Source organism: Nicotiana tabacum, chromosome 16 (assembly GCF_000715075.1).
Source record: "Nicotiana tabacum cultivar K326 chromosome 16, ASM71507v2, whole genome shotgun sequence".
Classification (NCBI taxonomy): Eukaryota; Viridiplantae; Streptophyta; class Magnoliopsida; order Solanales; family Solanaceae; genus Nicotiana; species Nicotiana tabacum.
In genome coordinates this window covers 7,564,991-7,592,529 of record NC_134095.1, presented here as the reverse complement: position 1 = coordinate 7,592,529, position 27,539 = coordinate 7,564,991, and the positions used below count along the sequence as shown (strand labels likewise).

At 35.6% G+C, this 27,539-nt stretch overlaps 3 protein-coding genes across 7 annotated transcripts; all 3 read left to right on the top strand.

The window, feature by feature from the left end:
- Positions 1-348: 348 nt before the first annotated feature.
- Positions 349-1,471, top strand: LOC107784763 (strychnine-10-hydroxylase-like). Its single transcript, XM_016605940.2, has one exon. The coding sequence runs from the start codon at positions 398-400 to the stop codon at positions 1,406-1,408; it is 1,011 nt and encodes a 336-aa protein (XP_016461426.2). The 5' UTR covers positions 349-397; the 3' UTR covers positions 1,409-1,471.
- LOC107829500 (inactive protein kinase SELMODRAFT_444075) lies at positions 1,212-18,852 on the top strand. Of its 5 annotated transcripts, none has more exons than XM_075232572.1 (10): positions 1,213-1,351; positions 8,410-8,488; positions 9,729-14,478; positions 14,575-14,711; positions 15,604-15,703; positions 16,135-17,162; positions 17,283-17,443; positions 17,683-17,759; positions 17,974-18,298; positions 18,481-18,852. In XM_075232572.1, exons 5-10 carry the CDS (start codon positions 15,666-15,668, stop codon positions 18,613-18,615), a joined length of 1,764 nt encoding a protein of 587 aa, XP_075088673.1. In that variant the 5' UTR covers positions 1,213-1,351; positions 8,410-8,488; positions 9,729-14,478; positions 14,575-14,711; positions 15,604-15,665; the 3' UTR covers positions 18,616-18,852. The 5 variants fall into 5 exon arrangements, with proteins under 5 accessions (XP_075088671.1, XP_075088673.1, XP_075088669.1 ...); XM_075232568.1 differs by having other exon boundaries at positions 15,599-15,693; XM_075232571.1 differs by having other exon boundaries at positions 15,599-15,703.
- Positions 1,439-7,562, top strand: LOC107829502 (cytochrome P450 82A4-like). Its single transcript, XM_075231973.1, has 2 exons — positions 1,439-1,465; positions 6,939-7,562. Exons 1-2 carry the CDS (start codon positions 1,439-1,441, stop codon positions 7,560-7,562), a joined length of 651 nt encoding a protein of 216 aa, XP_075088074.1.
- Positions 18,853-27,539: the final 8,687 nt, after the last annotated feature.

Sequence of the window (27,539 nt, the reverse complement as noted above, 5' to 3'; positions counted from 1 at the left end):
AATAAAATATTTTGAAAAATTCGGTCGATTTTTTGGCCCATTTTTTGACCGGGCATAGTCGGTCACTTGACTGTGATCGATTTTGGTCGGTGGGTCGACTGTGATCGATTTTGACCGAAGGCGTATGTAAATAAAGTTTACCAACTCTATACCATTTGGCATTTGTTTTTGTTATCTTACACTGTCAACCACTGTCCACCACTGATTGCATTCCCAATGCAATTTTATCATTTGTTAATAAATTGAATATTGTTTCCTTATTGTGTACGCTAGCTAGGCCGCAATCCTGCCAGAAACGGAAGAGGACGAAAACATCAAAATTTCAACGAATAGACTTTTTTTTTTAGAGTATACTTCTGAATATAAAGGCTCTAGCACATCACATAAATATCTAGCAATGGATTTCTTATTGATTGCCATTACACTAGCTAGCTCCTTAGTTTTTAAATTCTTTCTTTACAACCAATTTTTCTCAACCAAAAGAAACAATGGGCAGAGGATCAAAAGGGTACCTGAAGCAGCAGGAGCATGGCCTATCTTTGGCCATCTCCACCTTCTCACTGGAACTGAATCTGATCAGCTACCTCACAAAGTCTTAGCTCGAATGGCCGAAAAATATGGGCCAATTTTTGGGTTGAAGCTTGGTGTATACAAAGTTGTTGTGGTTAGTGATCCCAAAGTAGCAAAAGAATGCTTCACCACAAATGATTTGGCCCTTGCAAATCGGCCCAAATCCTTGGCTTCAGAAATCATAGGCTACAACCATGCCATGTTTGGGGTTGCTCCTTACGGACCTTATTGGCGAGAGATAAGGAAAATAGCCACTATTGAATTTCTGTCCAGTCGACGAATTGAAATGCTCAAACACATAAGAGAATTTGAAGTAAAATCAGCTATCAAAGAAACGTATAACTACTGGCTGAAGAATAAAAGTAGTAGTAGTTTAAATGGTGCAGTGAAAATGGAGATGAAAGAATGGTTAGGGAATGTAATTATGAATACTATGGTGAAGATGTTATTTGGAAAAGAATGTAGTGAAGGAGAAGGAATAAATAAAGCTCATAAAGCAATTAGAAGATTTTTTGAGTTGTTAGGGGCTACTGTTGTAGCTGATTTTTTACCTTATTTAAGGTGGTTAGATATAGGAGGACATGAGAAGGCAATGAAAGAAGTTGCAAAAGAAATTGACTCTGTTGTTGAAGAATGGTTAGGAGAGCATAAAAGGAGGAGGGATTCTAAAGGGATTAAATCTGGTGAGGAAGAAGATTTCATGGATGTAATGTTGTCCATTTGTGAAAACAGAGATTTTCCTGGGTTTGATGCCGATACCTCTATCAAAGCTACTTGTATGGTACGTTCTTTAATACTCCAAATTTGTTCTGTTTTAAGTTGTACACCAACTGTATGATTTATTGACTTGACTAAGAATTTCTGAAATATGCTGCAATCACACACATTTGCTTGTGTACTATTCAAAATTGTTCTAAGTTTGTTCCTTGTCGTATTTTTGATTTATTCATACTCGTGTTTTCGTTATGAAATTCTCACGTATTTAGCTTTGCATTAACGAAGCTCCCTCATGAATTTGTGGAATTCACGTGTTCATACTCGTCTTGTCGTTATGAAGTTATCACGTATTTAGCTTTGAATTAACGAAGCTCCCTCATGAATTTGTGGAATTCATGTGTTCAAATTCTTCGAGAGAAAATATCTAAATTTACCGTCAACATCATACAAACTTACTTTGTTTTCATGTTAGTGTATATAATCTAAGTCGTTTTTCATTCATTAATCATCGGTTACCTTGGCTCTGAGTACGAAAATTGTTGCGGAAGCCAAATGTATAGAGTGTGAATAAGTCACAACTACTATACCAAAAATTATGACAACCACCAAATAATAAATAAGACAATAAAGCAATAATAAAGGGAACACCAGAATTTACGAGGTTCGGCTAATTTTGCCTACTCCTCGGACACAACAAAATATTTTATTCCACTCCAAAAATACAAGTGAAATAATACTAAAGAGAGAAGATACAAATGCCTTAAACAGATGAGAAGGCAAATGAGAGGTGTGTTTCAATCCTAAACATTAGGCCTTCTTTTATAGGGGAAAAATCCCCCCAAACTTAACTCCCAACCAATGTGGGACTTTGGCATTTTGCCAAACTTCAACAAATCTCCACCTTGGCAAAATTCCACATTTTCAATTCTCTCTCAATAACAAATTTTGGTTGTGTCTTCATCTTCAATCTTCAGTGTTCAACAATGTTGATCAAATCCAAACAATGTTGAAACTTGACCGCAGTCACCACCTTTGTCAGCATATCAGCAGGATTCTCTGTAGTATGAATTTTCTTCACCGTGACTCCACCTTCTTCTATGATTTCTCGTACGAAATGATACCGAACATCAATGTGCTTCGTCCTTGCATGATAAACTTGGTTCTTCGCTAATTGAATAGCACTTTGACTATCACAAAAAATTGTGATACCTTTTTGTTCAACACCAAGCTCCTTTAGCAATCCTTGAAGCCAAATTGCCTCTTTCACAACATCTGTAATAGCCATGTACTTTGCCTCTGTTGTAGACAAAGCAACTGTTGACTGCAAAGTAGACTTCCAACTAACTGGTGCCTTTGCAAAAGTAAACACATAACCAGTAGTTGATCTTCGTTTGTCCATATCACCCGCAAAATCTGAGTCACAATATCCAACTACAAACTGATTGTCTTCCTGCTCAAAAACTAACCCGACATCTACAGTATTATGAATATACCGTAGAATCCACTTCACAGCTTGCCAATGCTCCTTCCCTGGATTGTGCATATATCTGCTAATAACTCCAACAGCTTGTGAAATGTCAGGCCTTGTGCAAACCATTGCATACATCAAGCTACCAGCAGCATTTGCGTATGGTACCTTTGACATATACTCTCGTTCAGCTTCATCCATTGGCGACATAGTAGTACTTAGCTTAAAATGGGAAGCAAGTGGAGTACTAACTGGCTTAGTCTTGTCATCTATGCCAAAACGTTGAAGTACTCTCTTCAAATATTCTTTTTGAGATAAACAGAGTTTCTTTGAACGTCTATCTCTAATTATCTCCATGCCAAGAATTTTCTTTGCCTCACCCAAATCCTTCATCTCGAACTCCTTCTTCAGTTGAATCTTCAACTTATCAATTTCTTCCGAATTCTTGGAAGCTATCAACATATCATCAACATATAGGAGAAGATATACAAAGGAACCATCTTTAAGCTTGTGCAAATACACACAATGATCGTATTTGCTTCTCTTGTACCCTTGCCGCAACATAAACTCGTCAAATCGCTTGTACCATTGTCTAGAAGATTGTTTCAATCCGTACAACGATTTTTCAAGTTTGCACACCATATTTTCTTTTCCAGCAACTTTGAATCCTTCTGGCTGAGTCATGTAGATTTCCTCCTCCAAGTTTCCATGTAAAAACGCAGTTTTTACATCCATCTGAACTAGTTCCAAATCCAATTGTGCTACCAAAGCCAACATAATTCTAATGGAGGAATGTTTTACAACTGGAGAAAACACTTCATTGTAATCAATTCCCTCCTTTTGAGCATATCCTTTGGCCACCAATCTTGCTTTGTAGCGAACATCTACTTGGTTAGGAAATCCTTCCTTCTTTGCAAATACCCATTTGCACCCAATTGCTTTCTTCCCCTTCGGGAGATTGGCCAATCTCCATGTATGATTCTGATGAATGGACTGTATTTCATCATTCATGGCAATCCTCCACTTATCTTCTTCTGAACTTTGGACAGCGTCTTTATAAGTAGTAGGAACATCATCAGCTACAATTGAGGTTGCACAAGCAACCGTCTCTATGAGACGAACATGTTTCGTTATTGTTCTTTTTGGCCTGCTGGTTGCTATTGATTCAAGTTGTTGTTGAGATTCCTGAGTTGGAATCTCCTCTACTGGCTCTCCTTCCAGAGGGTAATCTTCATTTGTTTCCTCCTCTGCTTCTTGTGTAGGAAAAATAAATTTTCCCTCAAACTCCACCTGCTTAGAAGCACCTTCATTTTGTTTGGTATCTTCTGTTACCTTATTTACCATAGCAAATTCATCAAAGGTAACATCTCTGCTGAATATTACTTTCTTTGTCATAGGGCACCATAAGCGATATCCTTTGACTCCAGAAGTAATTCCCATAAAAATAGCCTTCTTTGCCCTTGGATCCAATTTTGACTCCGTCACATGATAATATGCAGTTGAGCCAAACACGTGCAAAGAGTTATAATCTACAGCAGGTTTTCCGTACCATTTTTCAAATGGTGTTTTGCCATCAATAGCAGCAGATGGTAGACGATTAATGAGGTGACATGCATATGTAATTGCCTCAGCCCAAAATTCTTTGCCCAAGCCAGCATTGGACAACATACACCGTACCTTCTCCAGCAAGGTCCGGTTCATACGTTCTGCCACTCCATTCTGTTGTGGTGTATGTCTAACAGTGAAGTGTCGGACGATGCCATCATTTTCACAGACCTTATTGAAATGATCATTTTTGTATTCACCTCCATTGTCTGTGCGAATACACTTGATCCTCCTGCCTGTTTGATTCTCCACCATCGTCTTCCATTTGAGAAAAATTCCCAGCACTTCATCTTTGTTTTTCATTGTATACACCCACACTCTTCGAGAAAAATCATCAACAAAGGTTACAAAATAGTGCTTCCCACCCAATGAAGGTGTTTTGGAAGGACCCCAAACATCAGAGTGTACATAATCCAAAATGCCTTTAGTATTATGGATCGCTGTACCAAATTTAACCCTTGTCTGTTTCCCTTTGACACAATGCTCACAAAACTCCAAGTTGCAAGCCTTTACTCCTTTTAACAATCCTTGATCTGATAGAGTTTTCAAGGATTTTCCTCTAGCATGTCCCAAGCGCATGTGCCATAGCTTGGTTGCTTCTGCCTCTTTGTCGTCACTGGATGTTACTGTCGCTGTCCCAATAACTGTACTGCCACGATAGCGGTACATATTATTATTCTTCCGATTAGCCTTCATTACCACTAGTGCACCGGAGCATACTCTCATCACTCCATTTTCTGCAATGATTTTGAACCCTTTTGATTCTAGGGCTCCCACAGAGATGAGATTCTTCTTCAAATCCGGTACATATCGAACATCTATCAATGTTCTGATCATTCCATCATGGTTCCTTAATCGTATTGAACCAATGCCATATGAGGTAAGAGGGCTGTTATCCGCTGTGTGGATGACTCCATATTCTCCTTCTTGAAATTCCATGAACCAGTCCCTGTTGGGACACATATGATAGCTATAAGCCGAGTCCATCAACCATATGTCTGATGATGTTGATGACTCTGTTGTAACTAATGAGAAGTCTGAATCATCACAATCAGCTACATTTGAATCCATAATGGCCTTTCCATTGTTATGTTTGGCCTTATTCTTCAACTTCGGACAGTCTTTCTTCCAGTGCCCTTTTCTCGACAAAAGGCACATTCATCTTTGCTGGGTCTGGATCTTGACTTGGATCTTCCCTTCTTTGTCCTCGTTTGATTTTGAGGACGACCCCTCACAAATAGTGCTTCTCCTTCTCCGCCCTTCTGTTTTTCTCGCTTTCTTTGTTCATAGCTGTACAAAGCCGAACAAACTTCTCTGAGAGAAACTTCGTCATTTCCATGGAGTAGAGTAGTTTCAAGGTGCTCGTACTCATCAGGAAGTGACGCCAACAACATCAAGGCCAAGTCACCATCATCATAAGTTGTATCCATATTTTGCAAATCTGTAACCAACTTATTGAAACTGGTGATATGTTCATTCATCGTGGTACCAGGAACATAGGTGAAGTGAAACAGTCTCTTCTTCATGTACAATTTATTTTGACTGTTTTTCTTCAAAAATTTATCCTCCAGTGCTTTCCATAATTTACTTGCAGAAGTTTCCTTTGTGTATGGATATTTCTGCTCTCTAGCAAGGTAGGATCGAATGGTACCGCAAGCAACACGGTTGATAATTCTCCAATCTTCTTCTCCAATAACATCTGGTTTCTTTTCTTCAATGGCCAGATCTAGCCCTTGTTGAAAAAGGACATCTAGAACCTCGCCTTGCCACATCCCAAAATGTCCGGACCCGTCAAATATTTCGACCGCAAATTTCGCATTTGACACAATTCTTGTCATAAGCGAAGATGCCAATGATGACGAATTGTTGACACTTGATGTAGATTCTTCTTGTTTATTGTCTCCCATCTTTGACACAAATATTATTTAATAGCTGACGACACAAATCAAGATTATTTCCTTTCTGGTGTGGAAGATCAGACTAAGCTGCAACCACAGAGCATACTCAGACAGAACCTTGACTCAGTTACCAAGATAAATCTTTTCTGATGTGGAAGATCAGACTATGCTGCAACCACAGAGCATACTTAGACAGTACCTTGGCTCTGATACCAATTGTTGCGGAAGCCAAATGTATAGAGTGTGAATAAGTCACAACTACTATACCAAAAATTATGACAACCACCAAATAATAAATAAGACAATAAAGCAATAATAAAGGGAACACCAGAATTTACGAGGTTCGGCTAATTTTGCCTACTCCTCGGACACAACCAAATATTTTATTCCACTCCAAAAATACAAGTGAAATAATACTAAAGAGAGAAGATACAAATGCCTTAAACAGATGAGAAGGCAAATGAGAGGTGTGTTTCAATCCTAAACATTAGGCCTTCTTTTATAGGGGAAAAATCCCCCCCAAACTTAACTCCCAACCAATGTGGGACTTTGGCATTTTGCCAAACTTCAACAAAAATAACTTTTATAAACTTGTCATTGATCTTCTTGACTTCTCCATGATAGTCCCTTGTGCTCATATGTGGAGCTTATTGCTGAAATTGTTGAGTTTGGTTTGGTAGGCTCTGCTATCAGCAGGTACGGACACCACAATCGTAACGCTGACATGGACTTTATCTTTACTCCTAAACAACTACCAAGCACTACAAAAGGCCCAAGATGAGCTAGATGTTCACGTTGGGAAGAACAGATGCGTTCAAGATTCAGATATCAAGAACTTGGTGTATCTTCAAGCTGTTGTTAAAGAAGCATTGCGTTTATATTCAGCTGCACCGCTCTCCGTACCACACGAGTCAATGGAGGATTGTACCATTAGTGGCTATGATATACCAAAAGGCACTCGCTTACTAGTGAACATTTGGAAGATTCATAGCGATCCAGATTTATGGCCAAATCCTCACGAGTTTTTGCCAGAGAGGTTCTTGACGACACATAAGGATGTCGATGTTAGAGGAACTCACTTTGAGTTGATACCATTTGGTAGCGGAAGAAGAATGTGCCCTGGAATTTCTTTCGCCCTTCAAGCTGTGCCTTTTGTATTAGCTGGGTTGCTACAGGGGTTTGAACTTAAGAGGCCTTCGAATGAACCAATTGATATGAGTGAGAGCTTTGGATTGACAATCCTTAAAGCTTCTCCTCTCGAAATTCTTCTTGCTCCTCGCTTGGCTCCCAACCTTTACGAATGAAAATGCTAATGAAGTTTTGTGCCTCGTGCCAATGGTGTATACTCAGTTTGTACTAATATTGAAGTGAAAATAATAAGACGACTTCAAAAGTTATACATTTCAATTTTCAAGTGTGATTGTAGAACTTTTGACATCATCTTACAAATGACATTAATTATTTTTAGAGTCCTGCATTGGAAATTTCAAGTTGTAAACTTTGGATCCGTTCAGCTGAAGTTTTTTTTCTTCAAAGTTTCTGTCAACGTCTTTGGTGTAATTTTCTCTCGATCGGAACTACATCGCCATAATTTTTCTAAGAACAAAATGTTTTGATTATTTGATACATCAAAAGTCAATGTAAGTTTTCTGCCTTATGTTATACATAGATGCTAAAGTCACGTCACCAATAGCTTAATGACCTTAGTTTCACTCTCACGTGGACCGTGAAATCTAGCATAATTTTTTGTCTTATCTAAGAACAACTCCTTTCATAACTAATTAGTCATCTAATTAAGCGTTCGTCTTCTCGAATCCAACGCAATGGATCTCCACCATTTCATTGCCTCTACTGCCTTCACAAAATTTTGGGCCTCATTGCAGACAAATATGGGCCAATCTTCACAGTAAAATTTGGGGCCCATCAGGTTTTAATGGTGAATGATGGATAAAAATTGTACGGGGCGCTCTATTTGTTTGCCCCCATTTAACTTATACCCATTTTTTTAGAAGTTTTAACTTGTACCCACATTTTAAACAACTTCAGCCCCGTTTCTCCTCCTCCTTCTCCTCCTTTGTTTTCTTCTTCTTCTTTCTTCGTTAATTGTTCTCTTTATTCTTAACATCGAGTTATCTTCTTTCGATGTTGCAGGTTCTATTGACCAAATATAAGAGCCTGCCTCCCCTATTTCAGGACACACCTAATGCTATCCAAGAGTTGACGATTGCACGTAATATGTTCCATCCTTTTTTATCTGATTTTATTTTACTTCTTTGCTTAATTGCTTTATGACTGACTTTTGAAACATTGATCGGAAGTATATAAAGTAATATGAAAGTTTGTAAGATGGAAACGCGAAACAAATATAGATGCTTACACATTTTTATGTGTGAGACAAGAGCAAATCAGAAAAACTTCAGCTCTGGAGCTGAAGTTCGCCAGTTATAAAACAAAAACTTCAGTTCTAGAGCTGAAATTCGCTAGTTACAAAACAAAAACTAAAGCTCTAGAGCTGAAGTTCGCCAGTTACAAAAACAAAAACTTCAGCTCTAGAACTGAAGTTCGCCAGTTACAAAAACAAAAATTTCAGCAAATAGAGAACAAAACTCCAGCTACTATGCTTAAGTTCAACAATTACACACACTTGGTTCAGCACACTTGCTACTTCAGTCCCGTCTACTAGAATGCTGAAGTTTTGACGTGATTGTCTTTGCTACTTCAGCCCCGTATGCTGAAATTACGCAAAAAAGTGAATACGCTTGTAATTTTTTTAAAAACAGGTATAGATGCAAATGCCCCGATGATTGGAAGATAGCCCAAGATTGTTTAACCACTACCGACAAGGCCTTGGCGAGCCGACCAAAGGCGCTTGTAATATTGCAGTTTATCTAGAAATCTGTACAAAATCTTTTTTGTCTTTCCTTAAGACTAACATAATTCAAACCCTGACCGCTGAAAACCTTAAAGCAATCTTCTATTTTAATGTTAAAGCTTCTTAATTATTCATGGATTATAATTTTAAATAAGGTAGGAGCTAATGCATTTCTTGGCATGAATCCCTAAGGTCCTGCACCCACACCCACACCAACAACAAATTCACGTTTTATGTGCTTCTGCGTCAATTTGATGAATTAAAACACACAACCTGAAGTGTCAGCTTAAAATTGAACCTAAAATAACTCAAGAAATATTAGTCATGATCTCTTCTGTAAGTAAGCTCCTGAAATAATGGCTTAACTGCAGATTTTTTGGAAACAGGGAGAAATCGTTAAAGGTGGCAAATAATTAGTGGCTCAAATAGTTCGCTCACTCAATCATTATCAAACGAACTACAATTCAATGCTACGAAATGCAGCTTAACAAGTGGACCCTAAAAACGCTTTCTTAATTATGCTATACTGGGAGACAATGTTGGAGGTTGCTTCTGTACATGAAATTAATTTTTTTTTTTTTTTTTTTTTTTTTTGCAGATGGGCCAATATCCAGACTTAGGATTTGGGCAAGGCCAACTTACACACATATCAATTATTCTGTCTTGTTTCTATTTCTGTTTTTATCTTTTTCCTCCCTTTTCTTTTCTTGTCTGGATTGGCTGCAATCAGGTACTTGATTCTACAAGTATTCCAAGTTCGCCTTGGCCTGGACATCATCAATCCATTATCGCAAGCTCGCACAAGGTACTGCCTTCTTGCCACCCTGGACGGAGCCACTTCTGTGCTTCCCCTTGTTTTAAGAATGTCTTTTTTTTCTTCCTTCATTGTTTTGACTACTAACTATAAATCTCATATATAAGTTAGATACTAATAATGTAAAGAAATAAAATGACACTATCAGTAACAGCAGATTAAGTTCGTTCTTTTTCCAAATTATCAACTCATGCTTATATATATATAGTTAAAAATCATGTTTAGTTGATTTTTAACTACTCGATACTGTAAAAATTCTTTTTCACTGTTAGACTTCACATTAACTGGAAAAAGAAAAGAGAGGAACAAATAAAAATGATGAGCCTATTTGAGATATTATATCAAAACTTTTAGAATATTTTTACCTCCATATATATATTAGGCATCATATATACATATGAAAACTTTAAAAAGTTAGTTACGTTGGGATGGAATGGCATGGCGTTCAATTGGTTGATGGAAATGGCTGTGATGTCTCAGACTCAGCATCTCAGAGATGAGGCAATATCATTGGGAAGAAAACCAAAACTTAATTCTGAAGTACATAGTCTTGGGGAAATGGCTGAGCTTTTATGATCACTTGCATGTGTTGACCCTTTCATGGCCAGGCCAGCCAGCTCGCCCCATGTGAGTGTGATCAATACCACATTACGCATAATATTCATGGCCCATGGGTTAATATAACGAGGAACCAACCCTTGGCTATTAAAACCATAAGATGCCTTCTAAGCCTTGAAGAAATTCTGATTAGCGCGGTTCTTTTTCTCGACCAATTTAAATTTCATTTCATTTTTGATTTTAAAGATTGTAGAGTAGTAAGTAGTTAGGCGGATTTCAACGCATGTATTAAGAATCTCCAAAGAAAATTTATCTTATAGTTAACTTTCGATCATATAGATTCTTGAAAGGTGGAGGACATCCGCAAACTTTAAGGTCGTAAGTAAAATCAAGACTAGTTTGAGGTATTATCCTTTCATATTTATACTTATTGTCACAAAAGAATAGTAGATGCAGTAATAATCTGCGCCTACTAACTTAAAATCTTGAATCTACCTCGAGCTGGGAAAAACTCTCAAATCTCAGTATCTGCGTTAAAATCTAATGATAAACATATAGGATAAATTAGTATATATTGCGTACAGAATGCGTTAGAAACCAAAAGTCTTCATGAAATAAAGAGGAAAAAATAGTAAAGGCGATATTCTAAGATTAGGAAATTGATTGAGTAATAATGAGGTAACAAAATGAATGGATGCATTGATGGTGTAATAAGTGTAATCACATGATTTTTCGTGTGACCTGTCTTGAAAACAACATGGCGGGCCTAATGCAAATGGCAGCTTCTCATGTTTTCCCTTACTCTGAAAGCTGAAGCTGATCAATATTTCTACATAAATACAAATGTACACTATAAAGTATTCAGTCTCTAGTCCTCATCTTTGCATCCCAACACTATATTATTTTCCATACATCATTATCATGCACTTCTGCGGTCAGGGGGCCAAGAAAATTGGTGGCCTAAAGCCAATTTTTAATCTAAGGCCTATCGGAAGGAAAAAAATTTTATCTATATTTTTAATGGAAGTCTATTTTTCTATTTTTTTAAGATGTAAAGTTGTTAATAGTTTCTTTTATAAATAATTTAATCTCTCCTAAGATATTATTGATCTTAGATAATTGAACTAGATTCACGAAGTTTATAACTTGATATCAAAATAATTTTTGATGTTCTAATATACTTGTTGAAATGCTTGAAACATGAGGGGGGGAAAAAGGAAAAAAAAGAATGCGCAATATAGTTTTATTCAATGGTACTCTTCAACTCTTGTTTTTTATAGAAAAAATAAAACTCTTTTTTTTTACAGAGAACAATATAACTTATCGAGAACTTAAGCTTTTTTCTGTAGAAATCAAGAAGAGAATATAACAATGTAGTACCCGTTTTCTGATGAGAAAGATAAATAATAAGACTTGGACTATTGAATTGCACGTTTTTTTAGTGAAAAATGTAAAAGAAGAATAATAATATAGGTACCTCACTAATGATGTCAATCGTCAAATTTAAATAATGAAAAGTTTTATATTCGTGACGACGGTTTAGGGGGAGTGATTCTCTTTCTCCAATTTTTTGCTTAAACGGTTACATCAATACTAAATTAAAATTTATATTTACTTTTTATAAAATAATTTATTTTTTTTAATTTTAACATATCCAATATATTTAGACCCTACCTCTAAAGATTACTGTGAGATGTATATGATCCAACTTACCTTATATTGGGTTCGAGTCATGTGGTTGAAATAAATCCTGTTAAAACGTGTTCTCTCTTTTACTAGGCTTTATATGATACGAATCTATATTAGTCAGGGAGCGCAATACAAATACGAGTAAAAAACAATAAAAAAAATTTGGGGGCCTAAAACCGTTGCTTTAGTGGCTTGACCCTTGGGCCGCCCCTGTCTGCAGCTCACACCCAATTAGTCTGTTTTGCTTGGCTGTTTATGTTTACGCTGAGCTTTCTTGATTCCTTTTATATGCGCATAGGACCTTTAACTTATACATATTGATTGTACTAGTATATTAATGTTATTTAACATATTGTAATAAATTACTACTCTTCTTTTACATGACTTTATCAATCCACATGGTAGTCATATGTACTTAACAATTTAGGTAACTTGGCATAGCTAAGTTTAATTAATTTCTTCTTGAGATTGCTTCAAAAATTAAACGAAGGTCTGATATGTGATTAAGTGTTTTCTCAACAAAAAAAAAAAAAAATTAATAATACAAGCTTCAGTTACCAAAACCTTGGCATTACGTTCTTGTATTGGTCAAAATCTGACCGCTGCGGTCAAGTTGACCAACATCCCGTCCAGGCGGCAAGGCAGCGAAAGACGACATGGTCTATTCCACATCCAGCACTCTCGATACCCGTTTAGTCAGAAGAAACAACGTTTAAAGGACGATCAAGGCAAACATAGTGTGAGAGAGCGTCAGACCAAGTAAATAGCAAAGGTCCCATGACTATATATAGTAGGGGAAAATCTTCGGTTAGGAGGATGATTCTTCACTTCTTCCTCTTTCCTTAGTTCTCTCTTCGATAATCTTCATAATGCAAGAAGAATGAAGCAATCTCCAGAAAAACATGTAAACAACCTCCCTCATTGATTAATGGGAGCCACAATAAAGAGTTTCAATAAGATTGATTACCTCTATTTCATCTCATGTACTATTTTTTCAATTAGCTTATTGATCTGGAATTTATTATGTTTAATTAAGATTTACCCCTTCTTTTTCTTTAATTGATTTATTCAAAAAGATTCTAATATCTTTTGAGTCAATTGTAGAAGTGGTCATCGAAACATTCATTCTTAGAAATATGAGTTGTACACAGTTCTTATTAATAGCTATTGCTGCCCACTTCAACTAATTAGACCTCTGAAATTGGAATTAGCTTACAACTAAATAGTAAGTAGTAAAATATTAAAACTGCATCTGTATTTCGTCTTAAGAAATATATCCATATACTAATGATGGTCCAACTAATTTGAATTTACATCGAATAAGACCGCACCGCTAAAGGGATAAATCGCTTCTAACTCAGAATTTTTTTCAAATGGCTGTCTAAAATGAATTTTAAGTATGTATCTATAAAAGAGTTTATATACACACATTGTTAAAACTTTCTTATCACCGAAGAAATTATATCGAAAGAACCCGGCAAAATGACCCTGTAATCTCAAAAAAAGGGTCACAAAAATAAACTCTCGAAAAGATATGATCCTTCCCTAATCATAAATTTTGACCATAGTGAAGATAATCAATAATAGAAATAGATGGTGTCAACATCTAAGTCCGAAGAGTAAGTATTTCTTCCTCTACGTTTGCTGCAATTGATGTGTCTACTCCAAAAGTACAAAGTAATTCTTCATGAAAGTGAGATTTGTAATGTTACCTTCTATAATAAATAAATAAAAATCTGATTTACATTATTGATGTATATAAGTTAAATTTATTACTGTGAAATATGAGGTTCCTTACATCTATTGCAAGTGCAGATTAACTTACCTCTATTAGTATATGGTTTAATTTGCCGCATTTGTGGAAATTAATTCCAACTTAGAGTCACTTTCTTAACAGTTAAGCGAGTATTCATTTCATTATTAATATCACAAATCACAATCACTCCTCACCTCTTAGCTGCCCATACTAAAGACCACATAGCTCTCCCCCGGACAAGTAGTTAACCAACCGCTCAACACTCGAAACAAAACTCTCTCTCCTTCTCCCGAAGCTTAAGCTTCACATCGGTCGCCGGAATCTGACGTCATACAATGTTCCCGCCAAAACCCGAACGGCGGACTCAGTCGATGCCACGTGGCATTTCTCCTCATCTGACCGACAAAGTGATTGTCGCCGTGAAGGCGGAGAAGGTGATCACTAAGACTGCACTAGCTTGGGCTCTCACTCACGTTGTTCGTCCCGGCGATTGCATTACGTTGCTCGCCGTATTTGCCGTCGAGAAAACCGGTAATTTTACTAGTGTATGAATTTTAGCAAGTTAAGCTTATGAAACCGTTCTAATTTCTTAATTTCACTTTTTTTTTTTTTTTACGATTTTTACAGAGAGAAGGAGATTTTGGGGATTTCCGAGGATGAGAGGTGACTGCCGGAGTAATGGAAGGACTAATTCGCATGATCGAATTGGACAAATCACGGAGACTTGTTCTCAGATGGTTCTTCAATTTCACGATCACATAGATGTAAGTAAAACTTACTTCCTTTTTACCAGTAGTAAAAATGACTCAAGTGCCTCTGCTTTTACCCTTTTTAACTATCCTCCATCGACTCTGGTAATTACATTTGCCTTACTAGGAGGGAACTGCTTTTAACTTTTAAGTTTTAACCGTCTGTTGTTTGATTGAATTACTGTGTGCAACGATGTCGTTCTGGTCAACGGTGGTAAAAAGTAACAGTAAGTAATTTCAGCTGTTAGAAAGTCACTATAAAGAGTTTAACTTTCATCTACTTATGGTATAAAAAAAACATTTTGGCAATTCGGTGTAAGTTAAAATCAACTGTAGATAAATGTGTAGATTAAACATAGCCACGCACATTTAACTGTACAAATAATTTTCTTTTACACTGTAGTGGATAGAAATAAAATTCAGTTGTTAATCAAATATTAATTGGTTCTTCAATCTCAATGTCTGATATGATTGAGTTCTTTTAAGGTTTAAGAAGATTCTAAGCTTGTCAGGATCCAATGTAAACTGTTGTACTTGAAGCTAATAATGTATAATGGGTTGCATGTGCTCTCCATAAGAAATGGCTGGTAGGTAATAAAATATTAAAGGAATCTTTTATACTTCTGCTGACTTAGGTATGATAACTCAATGATAATTTTGCTGATCAATCATTAGCACTACAATGTGCGGTTGACACTTTACTTTTCCTGGACTGAGGAAATTGAAAGAAAAGAAAGAGAGAGTGTGCAGAAAAGTAATTATATTTTTTTTTAAAGATAAAGAATAAGATTTACGCTTGTTAAGAAGGAAATTGTAGTGACTGTTGTCTGAAAACGATATTAACCTACCAAATAAACATAACAATAATGAGTTTGTCATTTAAATCACCTTCTTTTTTGTAGGTCAGGGTGCGAATTAAGGTCGTCTCAGCTTTGTCTGTTGGTGTGGTGGCAGCTGAAGCAAAAAACAATGCAGTCAGCTGGGTCATTTTGGACAAGTAATAGCATGTAAATGTGTTATATCCTTTTTCTCTCTATGCACCGTTTGCCTAAAATATTTTTTTCCTCTCCTTGCCTCATTTCTATTACCTACGCGGAATAGATGTTTTCCAATACCTTCAAGTTGATTTGCATGCATATTGTTGGATTATGGAAAAAGCTGTAATCCAATATGCCATATGTTGTTGCTCCTCTAATTTCTAACTGAGACCATGTACATAGGTGGTGTATTTTACTTCTATAGATTCTCCATGTACCTTATTGTATACTGTAATTGTGATTGTTACTTGCTTCCTAGTTTCTCTCTACTGTTTTATATGGAACTATCTCATCATTCTTTGCTGTGCATAAGGCAATATGCTTCTTTTCCTTTTTTCTTTCCCCTGTTTTGATATCAAATGGACTCATGTTCTTTTTCTTTTATCAATTTTGTTCAACAGAAAATTGAAGTTAGAGCTTAAGCATTGCATGGAAGAACTTCGTTGCAACATTGTAGTGATGAAGGGTTCCAAACCGAAAGTTCTCAGGCTAAATCTAGGATGTTCGGAGGAACTTCAAACCCCTTTCTTTTCTGCTAATTCCTCTCCTGTTAAGGATAGTAGAGAAATACAGGATGAAAGAATGAAGCATTCTACTCCAGTGAGCAGTCCCGAGGATCAAAGAACATCCTATATGAGAACTCCATTACTGAATTCATTGACTGATCCAGACACGTTCCTCCTATATGAGCGGAATCCCCTGTATGAAGGGTTCAGTAGAGAAACATTTTCACCGGTCCACAAGCAAAGTGTGTGCGATCATGTAAATGATCTGCACTCATTTGGGGAAAGGATAATAACTCTGTCAACAGTTCCTAAATCTCAAAGTCATACTCATAAAACAATCCTTTGGATTCAGCAAAACCATATTATTGCTGACAACAATTCAGCTGTAGAAAACTGCAAAATTACCTCACGTTCTGTCACTTCTGGAAATAAACATGAGAATTCTATTGAATACAACCAAAACCTGAATACCCAAGGAAGCAAGTTCAATCGAGACACTGACAGGGACTATCTTAACTCTAGCATCAGAGAAGCAGTCTCTTTAGGTCGAACTTCCTCGATACCTCTTCCTCTATGTTCATTCTGTCAATGTAAAGCACCTTCTTTTGGAAAGCCTCCAAAACAATTTCGCTATGAAGAGCTAGAGGAAGCAACAAATGGATTCTCAGGCACAAATTTTCTAGCAGAAGGTGGATTTGGTCTGGTTCATAAAGGGGTTTTAAGGGATGGAGTGGTTGTTGCAGTAAAACAGCTAAAATTTATTGGATCTCAAGCAGACGCTGATTTTCGTAGAGAAGTTCGAGTTTTGAGCTGTGCCCAGCACAGGAATGTTGTGCTGCTGGTTGGTTACTGCATTCAGGGAAATAGGAGACTATTAGTATATGAGTTTATTTGCAACAAGTCCTTGGACTTTCATTTGCATGGTATTTTCTGTTCAATTTTCTCTTAAAGTTCATCTCCTATTCAACCTATGGTGCAGCTTTTATATGGAATTCAATCAGTTCTGGACTTGAAACACCTTAATGTTCAAATAAATTTTGCAGGAACGAAGGAAACAGCTCTAGATTGGAGCTCACGCCTTAAGATAGCTATTGGGACAGCAAGAGGCTTACGTTACCTTCATGAAGATTGCAGAGTGGGATGTATAGTTCACAGAGATCTCAGACCTAAAAACATTCTCTTAACTCACGACTTTGAACCTTTGGTAAGTTTTACTGGTAGTTCTGCTGAAGCATGTTTATCTTTCCAGCTTTTGATTGTCAGGTACAGCAGATGTTTTTACATCAGATGAACCAACTCCATACATGTGCCGTTTGGATGAGAAAAGCTATTAAATTTTAGAGATCTTCAGCTGTCTATAGTTGCATGTGTTATGGACAAGCACAGTTATCCTTTTGTAAAAGCAGTGATCAAAACCTAATCAGATGGTTTGCTTTATTTAAGGTTGCTGATTTTGGGCTTGCACGATTGTACAATGAATGTGAAGCTTCTGAAGATGAACATCTGATTAGAACTTCAAGGTGATTTTGTATTTTCTTGTTGTCTATGTACATCTCAATCTTTCCCTAATTGTTGGTTATTATTATTGATAGACTAAAACTTTTCAGCCTAGTTTTGCTGACGCCTAATAAGCAGAGATCCCAAGCTATAAGGCTGCTTATGGTTTTTTTCTTTTTCCCTTCTTTTTTAAAAAATTCTTCTCTATGTTAAGGTGGAAGACAAATTGTTTTTCAGGTATCTTGCCCCAGAGTACTCCAATGATGGAAAAGTCACGGAGAAGGTTGATGTATATGCTTTTGGCCTGGTGGTATTGGAGTTGATTACTGGTAGAAGAACCAATGACTTGCAATGCTACAGAAGTCAGCACCTTCTTGCAGGAAGCCTTTCCCCTACTGCTGGAAATGGACCATATCATCTTTCAGCATTCAAAAATCAGTTGCTGGACTCCAACTTGACCTCATCCCCGCTTGAAAACTTTCCTTATGAACTACAGGCGATGAGTCATGCTGCTTTTATGTGTCTACAGGAAGATCCTCAGCTGCGACCTCCAATTTCAAAGGTTTTCGTTTCTTCTTTTGTTATTTATTAGAGATGTGTGTTTTGTGTATTCTTTTTCGTTCAGTAGGCCTATTGTACCTCTTTAGAGTTCAGACTGGATATTTCCTCTCCTTTAATGTCAATTCAGGGAAAGTGTACTTAAAATGGTGAGAAGTCTAGTAATTTTTTCTTCTAAACTGTCAGGTACTTAAAATACTAGAAGGAGGTGGTGCCATTTTTGACTCAAATTCATTTGGCAGTAGAAGTGGTTACATGCAGGGATCGAATTTTAATAACCATCCTGTATCAAAGAGACATTCTCGCAGGCTCTCTTATTAAGAACATCGGCAAGTGATTCTACTTGGAGTGATGTGAAGCCTTGATCTTCTTGTAGTCATTTTCCCTTCATACACCAGAATTAATAGTTCCAACCTAAGATAGATAAAGTTGTCATACAATTCTAGTTACATTTTGTACAATCTGAACTTCTTTTATTCTCAATGTATCACATTTCCAGTGTATATAGATGTAAGTTCATTCTTGAATTTTATTTCCATATTTCTCTCAATTGGAAAATGTTTTGTGAAATGAAACTACCAAAGGAGTCAATAGTTCATTTTTGGCCTTCTGTTTCAGTATCCAGCATTGTTTCTTAGTCCATACTCGAGCAGATATCTGTTTTTACTTCTGTTTGCAAGGACAACGAACCTTGTAATTTGTCGATGAAGATACTGTTGGCTGCTGAGTTAATATCTACTGATATTCTGCCACAACCGATGTGGGACAAATTAACACCCCGCCTGCCCAGACCTACCAACTAGAGCATGGACAACATAATATGGGGCCTAAACTTCGAGTAATAGCCTGTTTGGCCAAGCTGGAGAAATCAGCTTATTTTGAGAAGTGTTTTTTTTTTTAAAAGTGCTTTTGAAAAAAATAGTTTTGGAGAGAAGCAGTTTGTGTTTGGCTAATTACTCTGAAAAGCACTTTTGAGCAATAATTTGTGTTTGACCAAGTTTTTCAGAAAGTGCTTTTAAGTATCAAATTATAAATAAGGACATGAATAAATTTACTTAATAGTTAATATTATAAGTAAATAAATAATCTCAAAAATTTGTTATTACATGCAATAATTAAATCTTTTCATTTTATTTAAGTAAAATATGAAAATAAAATTAAAAAGTACTTAATTCTTTTAATATAAGTTAAATATATTAAAAATCATTCAACAAATATAAAAGCATTCACCCCTAAAGTTACTATATATTAGAAAGTTATTCTAAAAGATAACAACAAATACTTTATACATTAATATCCTAAGTATTAGGTTTAACGGTTATTTTGGTATATATTATATTTTGTTAAGGGCATTTTTGGTAAGAAGAAAAGTCAAAACTACTTCTGCTTCTGCTTTTGGGAAGAAACTACTTTTTTCTGCTCCTCAGAAATTGCTTTTGCTTCTTCCCAAAAGCACTTTTTTTCCTCAAAAAAGCTTGGCCAAACACCTTAAGTTAGGGAAAAAAATGCTTTTGGGGAAAAAAACTACTTTTGACCTCTTGATAAGCTTGACCAAACAGGCTATAAATTGTGAATTGAAGAGTCCATTACTCAAATGGTCACTCAGTTATCCGAAATTATCTAGTAAAGTCATATTTCTTTCGTTTGTAACATAAAAGCCACTTAACTTTACCTATAGCACCAGAAGGTCACTCAACTAAATTTTTTAAACTTTTGATTGTCAAATATCTATTTTGCCCTCTAAATTATAAACTTTTATCTTTTTTTTTTAAATTTTTTAATATCATAATTTTTTTCTCTTTTTAATCTACATTATGGACTTACCTATAGAGAAAATAAATTTTATTTTAAAAATTAAAATTAATATTCTAGCGTATATAATATCAGAATAATGAAATAATTTAGCATAATTTTCAAGAATATATAATTATATTATAAAAATACCTTTATCTTAAATAATTATTGTTAACATCAAAAATTTTATTGCGAACAAATTGTTCTAATTAAATTATTTACTATGCTCAATATGTTATTATCCTAACATTATATATGCTTAAATACTATCTTTTTATTTTATAAATAAAATTTATTTATTCTATAGGGAAGTTCATAATCTATCTATTATTAATAGTAGGAAGGAAGTCAGCCATGACAATTTGCAAGTGTCGCGTGAAGAAAATGCCATGTGGTAATTTTAAGACAATATTAGTCAAGTTAGGTAAAATTAGTTTATTTTTAAAATTTGAATTTCAAAATAATAAAATATCTATGTTTTTTTAAGGGAATAATAATTTTCAAACTAAAATTATATACTGGAACCCACACATAATATAACTCCTCCCTCCACATCTTTGACCGAAAACATATCAATTCCTACAGATTCGGCTTTCATTTCCATGATGGCGCTTCATTCCCACGATCTCACACCACGATTTCTAACTCCTAACTAGGGGTGTTCATGGTTCGGTTTGAATCGATTTTTCTCTAAAAAGAAACCAAATCAAGTAAGTCGGTTTTTCAAATAGTAGAACCAAACCAAACCAATTAAGTCAGTTTTTTCTCGATTCGGTTTATGTCGGTTTTTCAGTTTTTCAGTTATTTTTTCGGTTTTTCTTAAATATAAGACATACACTACCAAACACACATTTCGGCGACCTCATTTTCAACGTAACACTATCAAATTAATTGCCCTTTGAGAAGTCTATTATTTACCAAGATATATTGATAATAATTGAATCAAATAGTGATGAATAATTTAAGGACTCAATTAAAAATATATTATTTTTTTACATGAAATAGATTCTTACACTTAACAAAAGAAAACTACAAATTAAACTAGAATGTAAAGGTAAAGAATTGTACTAAAAGTGCAAATGATTAATATTTACTATAAAATTTTTAAAACTTTGTATAAAAGTATAAATATATATAGGTGTAATAATAAATTTAAAATAGCTACTCCTATATTCGGTTTGGTTCGTTTTTTTTTTAATTAAAACCAAAACCAAACCAAATTTGATCGGTTTTAAATTTCAAAACCAAAATCAAACCAAACCAAACCAAAAAGAATAATTTTTTTTGGTCGGTTTGATTTGGTTTTCGGTTTGGTTCGAGTTTTCGGATTTTTATGAACACCCCTACTCCTAACCCACCAATTCTTCTGCTGGGATTCTCAGTAACATAATTTCACTGTCTTTTGAAATCAGTTTCTACTTTAACAATCAGTAATTCTTTCTCCTTTGTGCACATCAAGCAGGAATTCTAGATAGAAGCTATTCTTTTTCATTGAAGGTATGCTTGCTTTGTCGTCGACATGGCCACAAAACTCAATAGCTTCTATAATTTTTAATTTAAACACAATTTTTAATTTGTAGCAAGTATACGTCTATCTATTGTGGGATATCACAGTTGTGGGGAAACAAGTCAATTCTTTGGCTCATTGCCCCTATCCGCTTCACAAGCAATTTTTCACTTTTCGTTCTTTTTTCTTCTTTCTTTTCTGTTCTAAATTGTTCGATAAAATTAGAAATATACTTCTAAGTCTATTGTACTTTGTTGAATTTAAGGTCTTGGTTAAAACTTTGTAAATTTTTGAAAATATACCAACGCACACAAAATGTAATCAGTTCTGATTTTTTTCCAATTGTGGAATGATTATCTAATAAAAGTTCTACAATCATTATCTCCAGAAACTATAGAACAATGCATATGAATATACACACTACTGATTCTTTTTTATTACCAACACTTTATTTCAAATATATTTTATATTTGGTTCGTATTGTTAAGCTTTGAGAAAATTCAGATCGCGACAAACATGATTGTCCATTTTCAATTGAGGTTATTCTGATGGATGAAAAGGCTATGCTTTTAAACTTTTTACTTATGTTATTCAGTGTTTACATATGCATTAGTAAAAGTCATATACGGAATAACTTAGTCATTTTACTAATTGAGTATTTTTGTAGGACGACCACATTCACGCAAGTGTTGGTAGATCTCTTATCCAAAGGTTCTACCAAGGAAATGGGTTTGTATATCTATTTTAGCTAATGAGTAGAATGACTCACATGACAAATGAAAACTCTAACAAAGGAACATTGATAATTTTTATTTTGTTAGTTACACATCTCTTAGTAAATTGTTAGGAACTCAATTCCCCTTAGTAAAGTTCCAAATCTATTACTAACATCGGATGGTTGTGCTACAACCGAGCTTGGGTTACCTGACCTGTAGTACCAGGTGTTCATCAGTTTAATATAAAAAGTCATGAAACAAAGAGAAATACCTTAGCACAAGAGTGAAACAAAAATGATATTACAACAAAAATTGTATATGTCCTTTGAAAGTACTCATGAAGGTCTACCGTTAATGAATCAACAACTCTTGTGTGTGCCTTTATCCTTGATAACATATACTCTTATCAATGTCTTATTTATACGATACCACATATTTACTATGGTGGTATACAACTCACTGTTTGGAAGGCTATAGAATGAACAGACATATAGGATTTCTATAGGAAAGACACCTGAAGTGGGAAACTTTAGCTATACTGCCTTCATTGATGAGTACTGTAAAATGGGAAAATTTGATGCTTCTTATGAATTCTTGTGATGAATGACAATAAATTGTACATTAACATAGGCATTTTACATGGTTACTATTGTTTATCATTTAAAGTTCCTTCTACTATGATTTTTAAGCTTTAGTATTCTGTGTTTGCTATACTATGCTTTTTCATATATCGTAATTTAGCAGATGACTTGGTGTTTTGACTTGTATGGTCCTCTTACAATTGTGTAAATAATTTGTTGAATCTTCATCTTCACTTTTACCTTTCACTTTTTTTTTCTTGGGAGAATAAACAGCGTCATGATTCGTGAAAATAAACTTTGTAGACTAGAAAAACAGCTTGACAATATTACATTGTTCCATTTTACTGGTATGTGAATGTCTAATCTGACAAATCTCCCTGAAATTTTCCAGTCAAATACTAATTTTTTATTTGTTAAATTAACGATCTATATTTATAGGCAATCACCTTATTTAAATTGTACAGTTGCAGGAAGATGGACTAGCAACCATCATTTTACTTTTTATTGGTTGCTTCTAGGTATGACATAGTAGTTAGAATAAGTTTTATTAGTAAAGATATAATAGAATTATTTAAATATAAAACTCAAATTGTTATGGTATTAAATTTTCATATTAGCTTCATGGCATAATTCAGAATGTAAACATTTGTTTGAAATAAAGCTGACACATGAGAAGAACTAAAGGAAAAGAAATATTAGCAAATTCTATATCTTCGGAATTATATAAAGTGCATGTACTCTCTTAGTCAGTTAAATAAAGACAAATTATAAATATAAAGTGTTTGGCAATATAGCTATTTGTATAATTATCAAATCCTTTCAAATAGCAATATAGTGTTTAGCTACTTTATATTTATATTGCTATTTCCCTATGAATGCTGATGTTTAGAATGTTCACTCAGTACCACAACTTCATGGAGGTGCGTATTGTTGCGGAAGCCAAATGTATATAGTGTGAATAAGTCACAACTACTATACCAAAAATTATGACAGCCACCAAATAATAAATAAGACAATAAAACAACAATAAAGGAAACACCAGAATTTACGAGGTTCGGCTAATTTTGCCTACTCCTCGGACACAACCAATATTTTATTCCACTCCAAAAATACAAGTGAAATAATACTAAAGAGAGAAGATACAAATGCCTTAAACAGATGAGAAGGCAAATGAGAGGTGTGTTTCAATCCTAAACATTAGGCCTTCTTTTATAGGGGAAAAATCCCCTCCAAACTTAACTCCCAACCAATGTGGGACTTTGGCATTTTGCCAAACTTCAACAAATCTCCACCTTGGCAAAATTCCACATTTTCAATTCTCTCTCAATAACAAATTTTGGTTGTGTCTTCATCTTCAATCTTCAGTGTTCAACAATGTTGATCAAATCCAAACAATGTTGAAACTTGACCGCAGTCACCACCTTTGTCAGCATATCAGCAGGATTCTCTGTAGTATGAATTTTCTTCACCGTGACTCCGCCTTCTTCTATGATTTCTCGTACGAAATGATACCGAACATCAATGTGCTTCGTCCTTGCATGATAAACTTGGTTCTTCGCTAATTGAATAGCACTTTGACTATCACAAAAAATTGTGATACCTTTTTGTTCAACACCAAGCTCCTTTAGCAATCCTTGAAGCCAAATTGCCTCTTTCACAGCATCTGTAATAGCCATGTACTCTGCCTCTGTTGTAGACAAAGCAACTGTTGACTGCAAAGTAGACTTCCAACTAACTGGTGCCTTTGCAAAAGTAAACACATAACCAGTAGTTGATCTTCGTTTGTCCATATCACCCGCAAAATCTGAGTCACAATATCCAACTACAGACTGATTGTCTTCCTGCTCAAAAACTAACCCGACATCTACAGTATTATGAATATACCGTAGAATCCACTTCACAACTTGCCAATGCTCCTTCCCTGGATTGTGCATATATCTGCTAATAACTCCAACAGCTTGTGAAATGTCAGGCCTTGTGCAAACCATTGCATACATCAAGCTACCAACAACATTTGCGTATGGTACCTTTGACATATACTCTCGTTCAGCTTCATCCATTGGCGACATAGTAGTACTTAGCTTAAAATGGGAAGCAAGTGGAGTACTAACTGGCTTAGTCTTGTCATCTATGCCAAAACGTTGAAGTACTCTCTTCAAATATTCTTTTTGAGATAAACAGAGTTTCTTTGAACGTCTATCTCTAATTATCTCCATGCCAAGAATTTTCTTTGCCTCACCCAAATCCTTCATCTCGAACTCCTTCTTCAGTTGAATCTTCAACTTATCAATTTCTTCCAAATTCTTGGAAGCTATCAACATATCATCAACATATAGGAGAAGATATACAAAGGAACCATCTTTAAGCTTGTGCAAATACACACAATGATCGTATTTGCTTCTCTTGTACCCTTGCCGCAACATAAACTCGTCAAATCGCTTGTACCATTGTCTAGAAGATTGTTTCAATCCGTACAACGATTTTTCAAGTTTGCACACCATATTTTCTTTTCCAGCAACTTTGAATCCTTCTGGCTGAGTCATGTAGATTTCCTCCTCCAAGTTTCCATGTAAAAACGCAATTTTACATCCATCTGAACTAGTTCCAAATCCAATTGTGCTACCAAAGCCAACATAATTCTAATGGAGGAATGTTTTACAACTGGAGAAAACACTTCATTGTAATCAATTCCCTCCTTTTGAGCATATCCTTTGGCCACCAATCTTGCTTTGTAGCGAACATCTAATTGGTTAGGAAATCCTTCTTTCTTTGCAAATACCCATTTGCACCCAATTGCTTTCTTTCCCTTCGGGAGATTGGCCAATCTCCATGTATGATTCTGATGAAGGGACTGTATTTCATCATTCATGGCAATCCTCCACTTATCTTCTTCTGAACTTTGGACAGCGTCTTTGTAAGTAGTAGGAACATCATCAGCTACAATTGAGGTTGCACAAGCAACCGTCTCTATGAGACGAACAGGTTTCGTTATTGTTCTTTTTGGCCTGCTGGTTGCTATTGATTCAAGTTGTTGTTGAGATTCCTGAGTTGGAATCTCCTCTACTGGCTCTCCTTCCAGAGGGTAATTTTCATTTGTTTCCTCCTCTGCTTCTTGTGTAGGAAAAATAAATTTTCCCTCAAACTCCACCTGCTTAGAAGCACCTTCATTTTGTTTGGTATCTTCTGTTACCTTATTTACCATAGCAAATTCATCAAAGGTAACATCTCTGCTGAACATTACTTTCTTTGTCATAGGACACCATAAGCGATATCCTTTGACTCCAGAAGTAATTCCCATAAAAATAGCCTTCTTTGCCCTTGGATCCAATTTTGACTCCGTCACATGATAATATGTAGTTGAGCCAAACACGTGCAAAGAGTTATAATCTACAGCAGGTTTTCCGTACCATTTTTCAAATGGTGTTTTGCCATCAATAGCAGCAGATGGTAGACGATTAATGAGGTGGCATGCATATGTAATTGCCTCAGCCCAAAATTCTTTGCCCAAGCCAGCATTGGACAACATACACCGTACCTTCTCCAGCAAGGTCCGGTTCATACGTTCTGCCACTCCATTCTGTTGTGGTGTATGTCTAACAGTGAAGTGTCGGATGATGCCATCATTTTCACAGACCTTATTGAAATGATCATTTTTGTATTCACCTCCATTGTCTGTGCGAATACACTTGATTCTCCTGCCTGTCTGATTCTCCACCATCATCTTCCATTTGAGAAAAATTCCCAACACTTCATCTTTGCTCTTCATTGTATACACCCATACTCTTCGGGAAAAATCATCAACAAAGGTTACAAAATAGTGCTTCCCACCCAATGAAGGTGTTTTGGAAGGACCCCAAACATCAGAGTGTACATAATCCAAAATGCCTTTAGTATTATGGATCGCTGTACCAAATTTAACCCTTGTCTGTTTCCCTTTAACACAATGCTCACAAAACTCCAAGTTGCAAGCTTTTACTCCTTTTAACAATCCTTGATCTGATAGAGTTTTCAAGGATTTTCCTCCAGCATGTCCCAAGCGCATGTGCCATAGCTTGGTTGCTTCTGCCTCTTTGTCGTCACTGGATGTTACTGTCGCTGTCCCAATAACTGTACTGCCACGATAGCGGTACATATTATTATTCTTCCGATTAGCCTTCATTACCACTAGTGCACCGGAGCATACTCTCATCACTCCATTTTCTGCAATGATTTTGAATCCTTTTGATTCTAGGGCTCCCACAGAGATGAGATTCTTCTTCAAATCCGGTACATATCGAACATCTATCAATGTTCTGATCATTCCATCATGGTTCCTTAATCGTATTGAACCAATGCCATATGAGGTAAGAGGGCTGTTATCCGCTGTGTGGATGACTCCATATTCTCCTTCTTGAAATTCCACGAACCAGTCCCTGTTGGGACACATATGATAGCTACAAGCCGAGTCCATCAACCATATGTCTGATGATGTTGATGACTCTGTTGTAACTAATGAGAAGTCTGAATCATCACAATCAGCTACATTTGAATCCATAATAGCCTTTCCATTGTTATGTTTGGCCTTATTCTTCAACTTCGGACAGTCTTTCTTCCAGTGCCCTTTTTCTCGACAAAAGGCACATTCATCTTTGCTGGGTCTGGATCTTG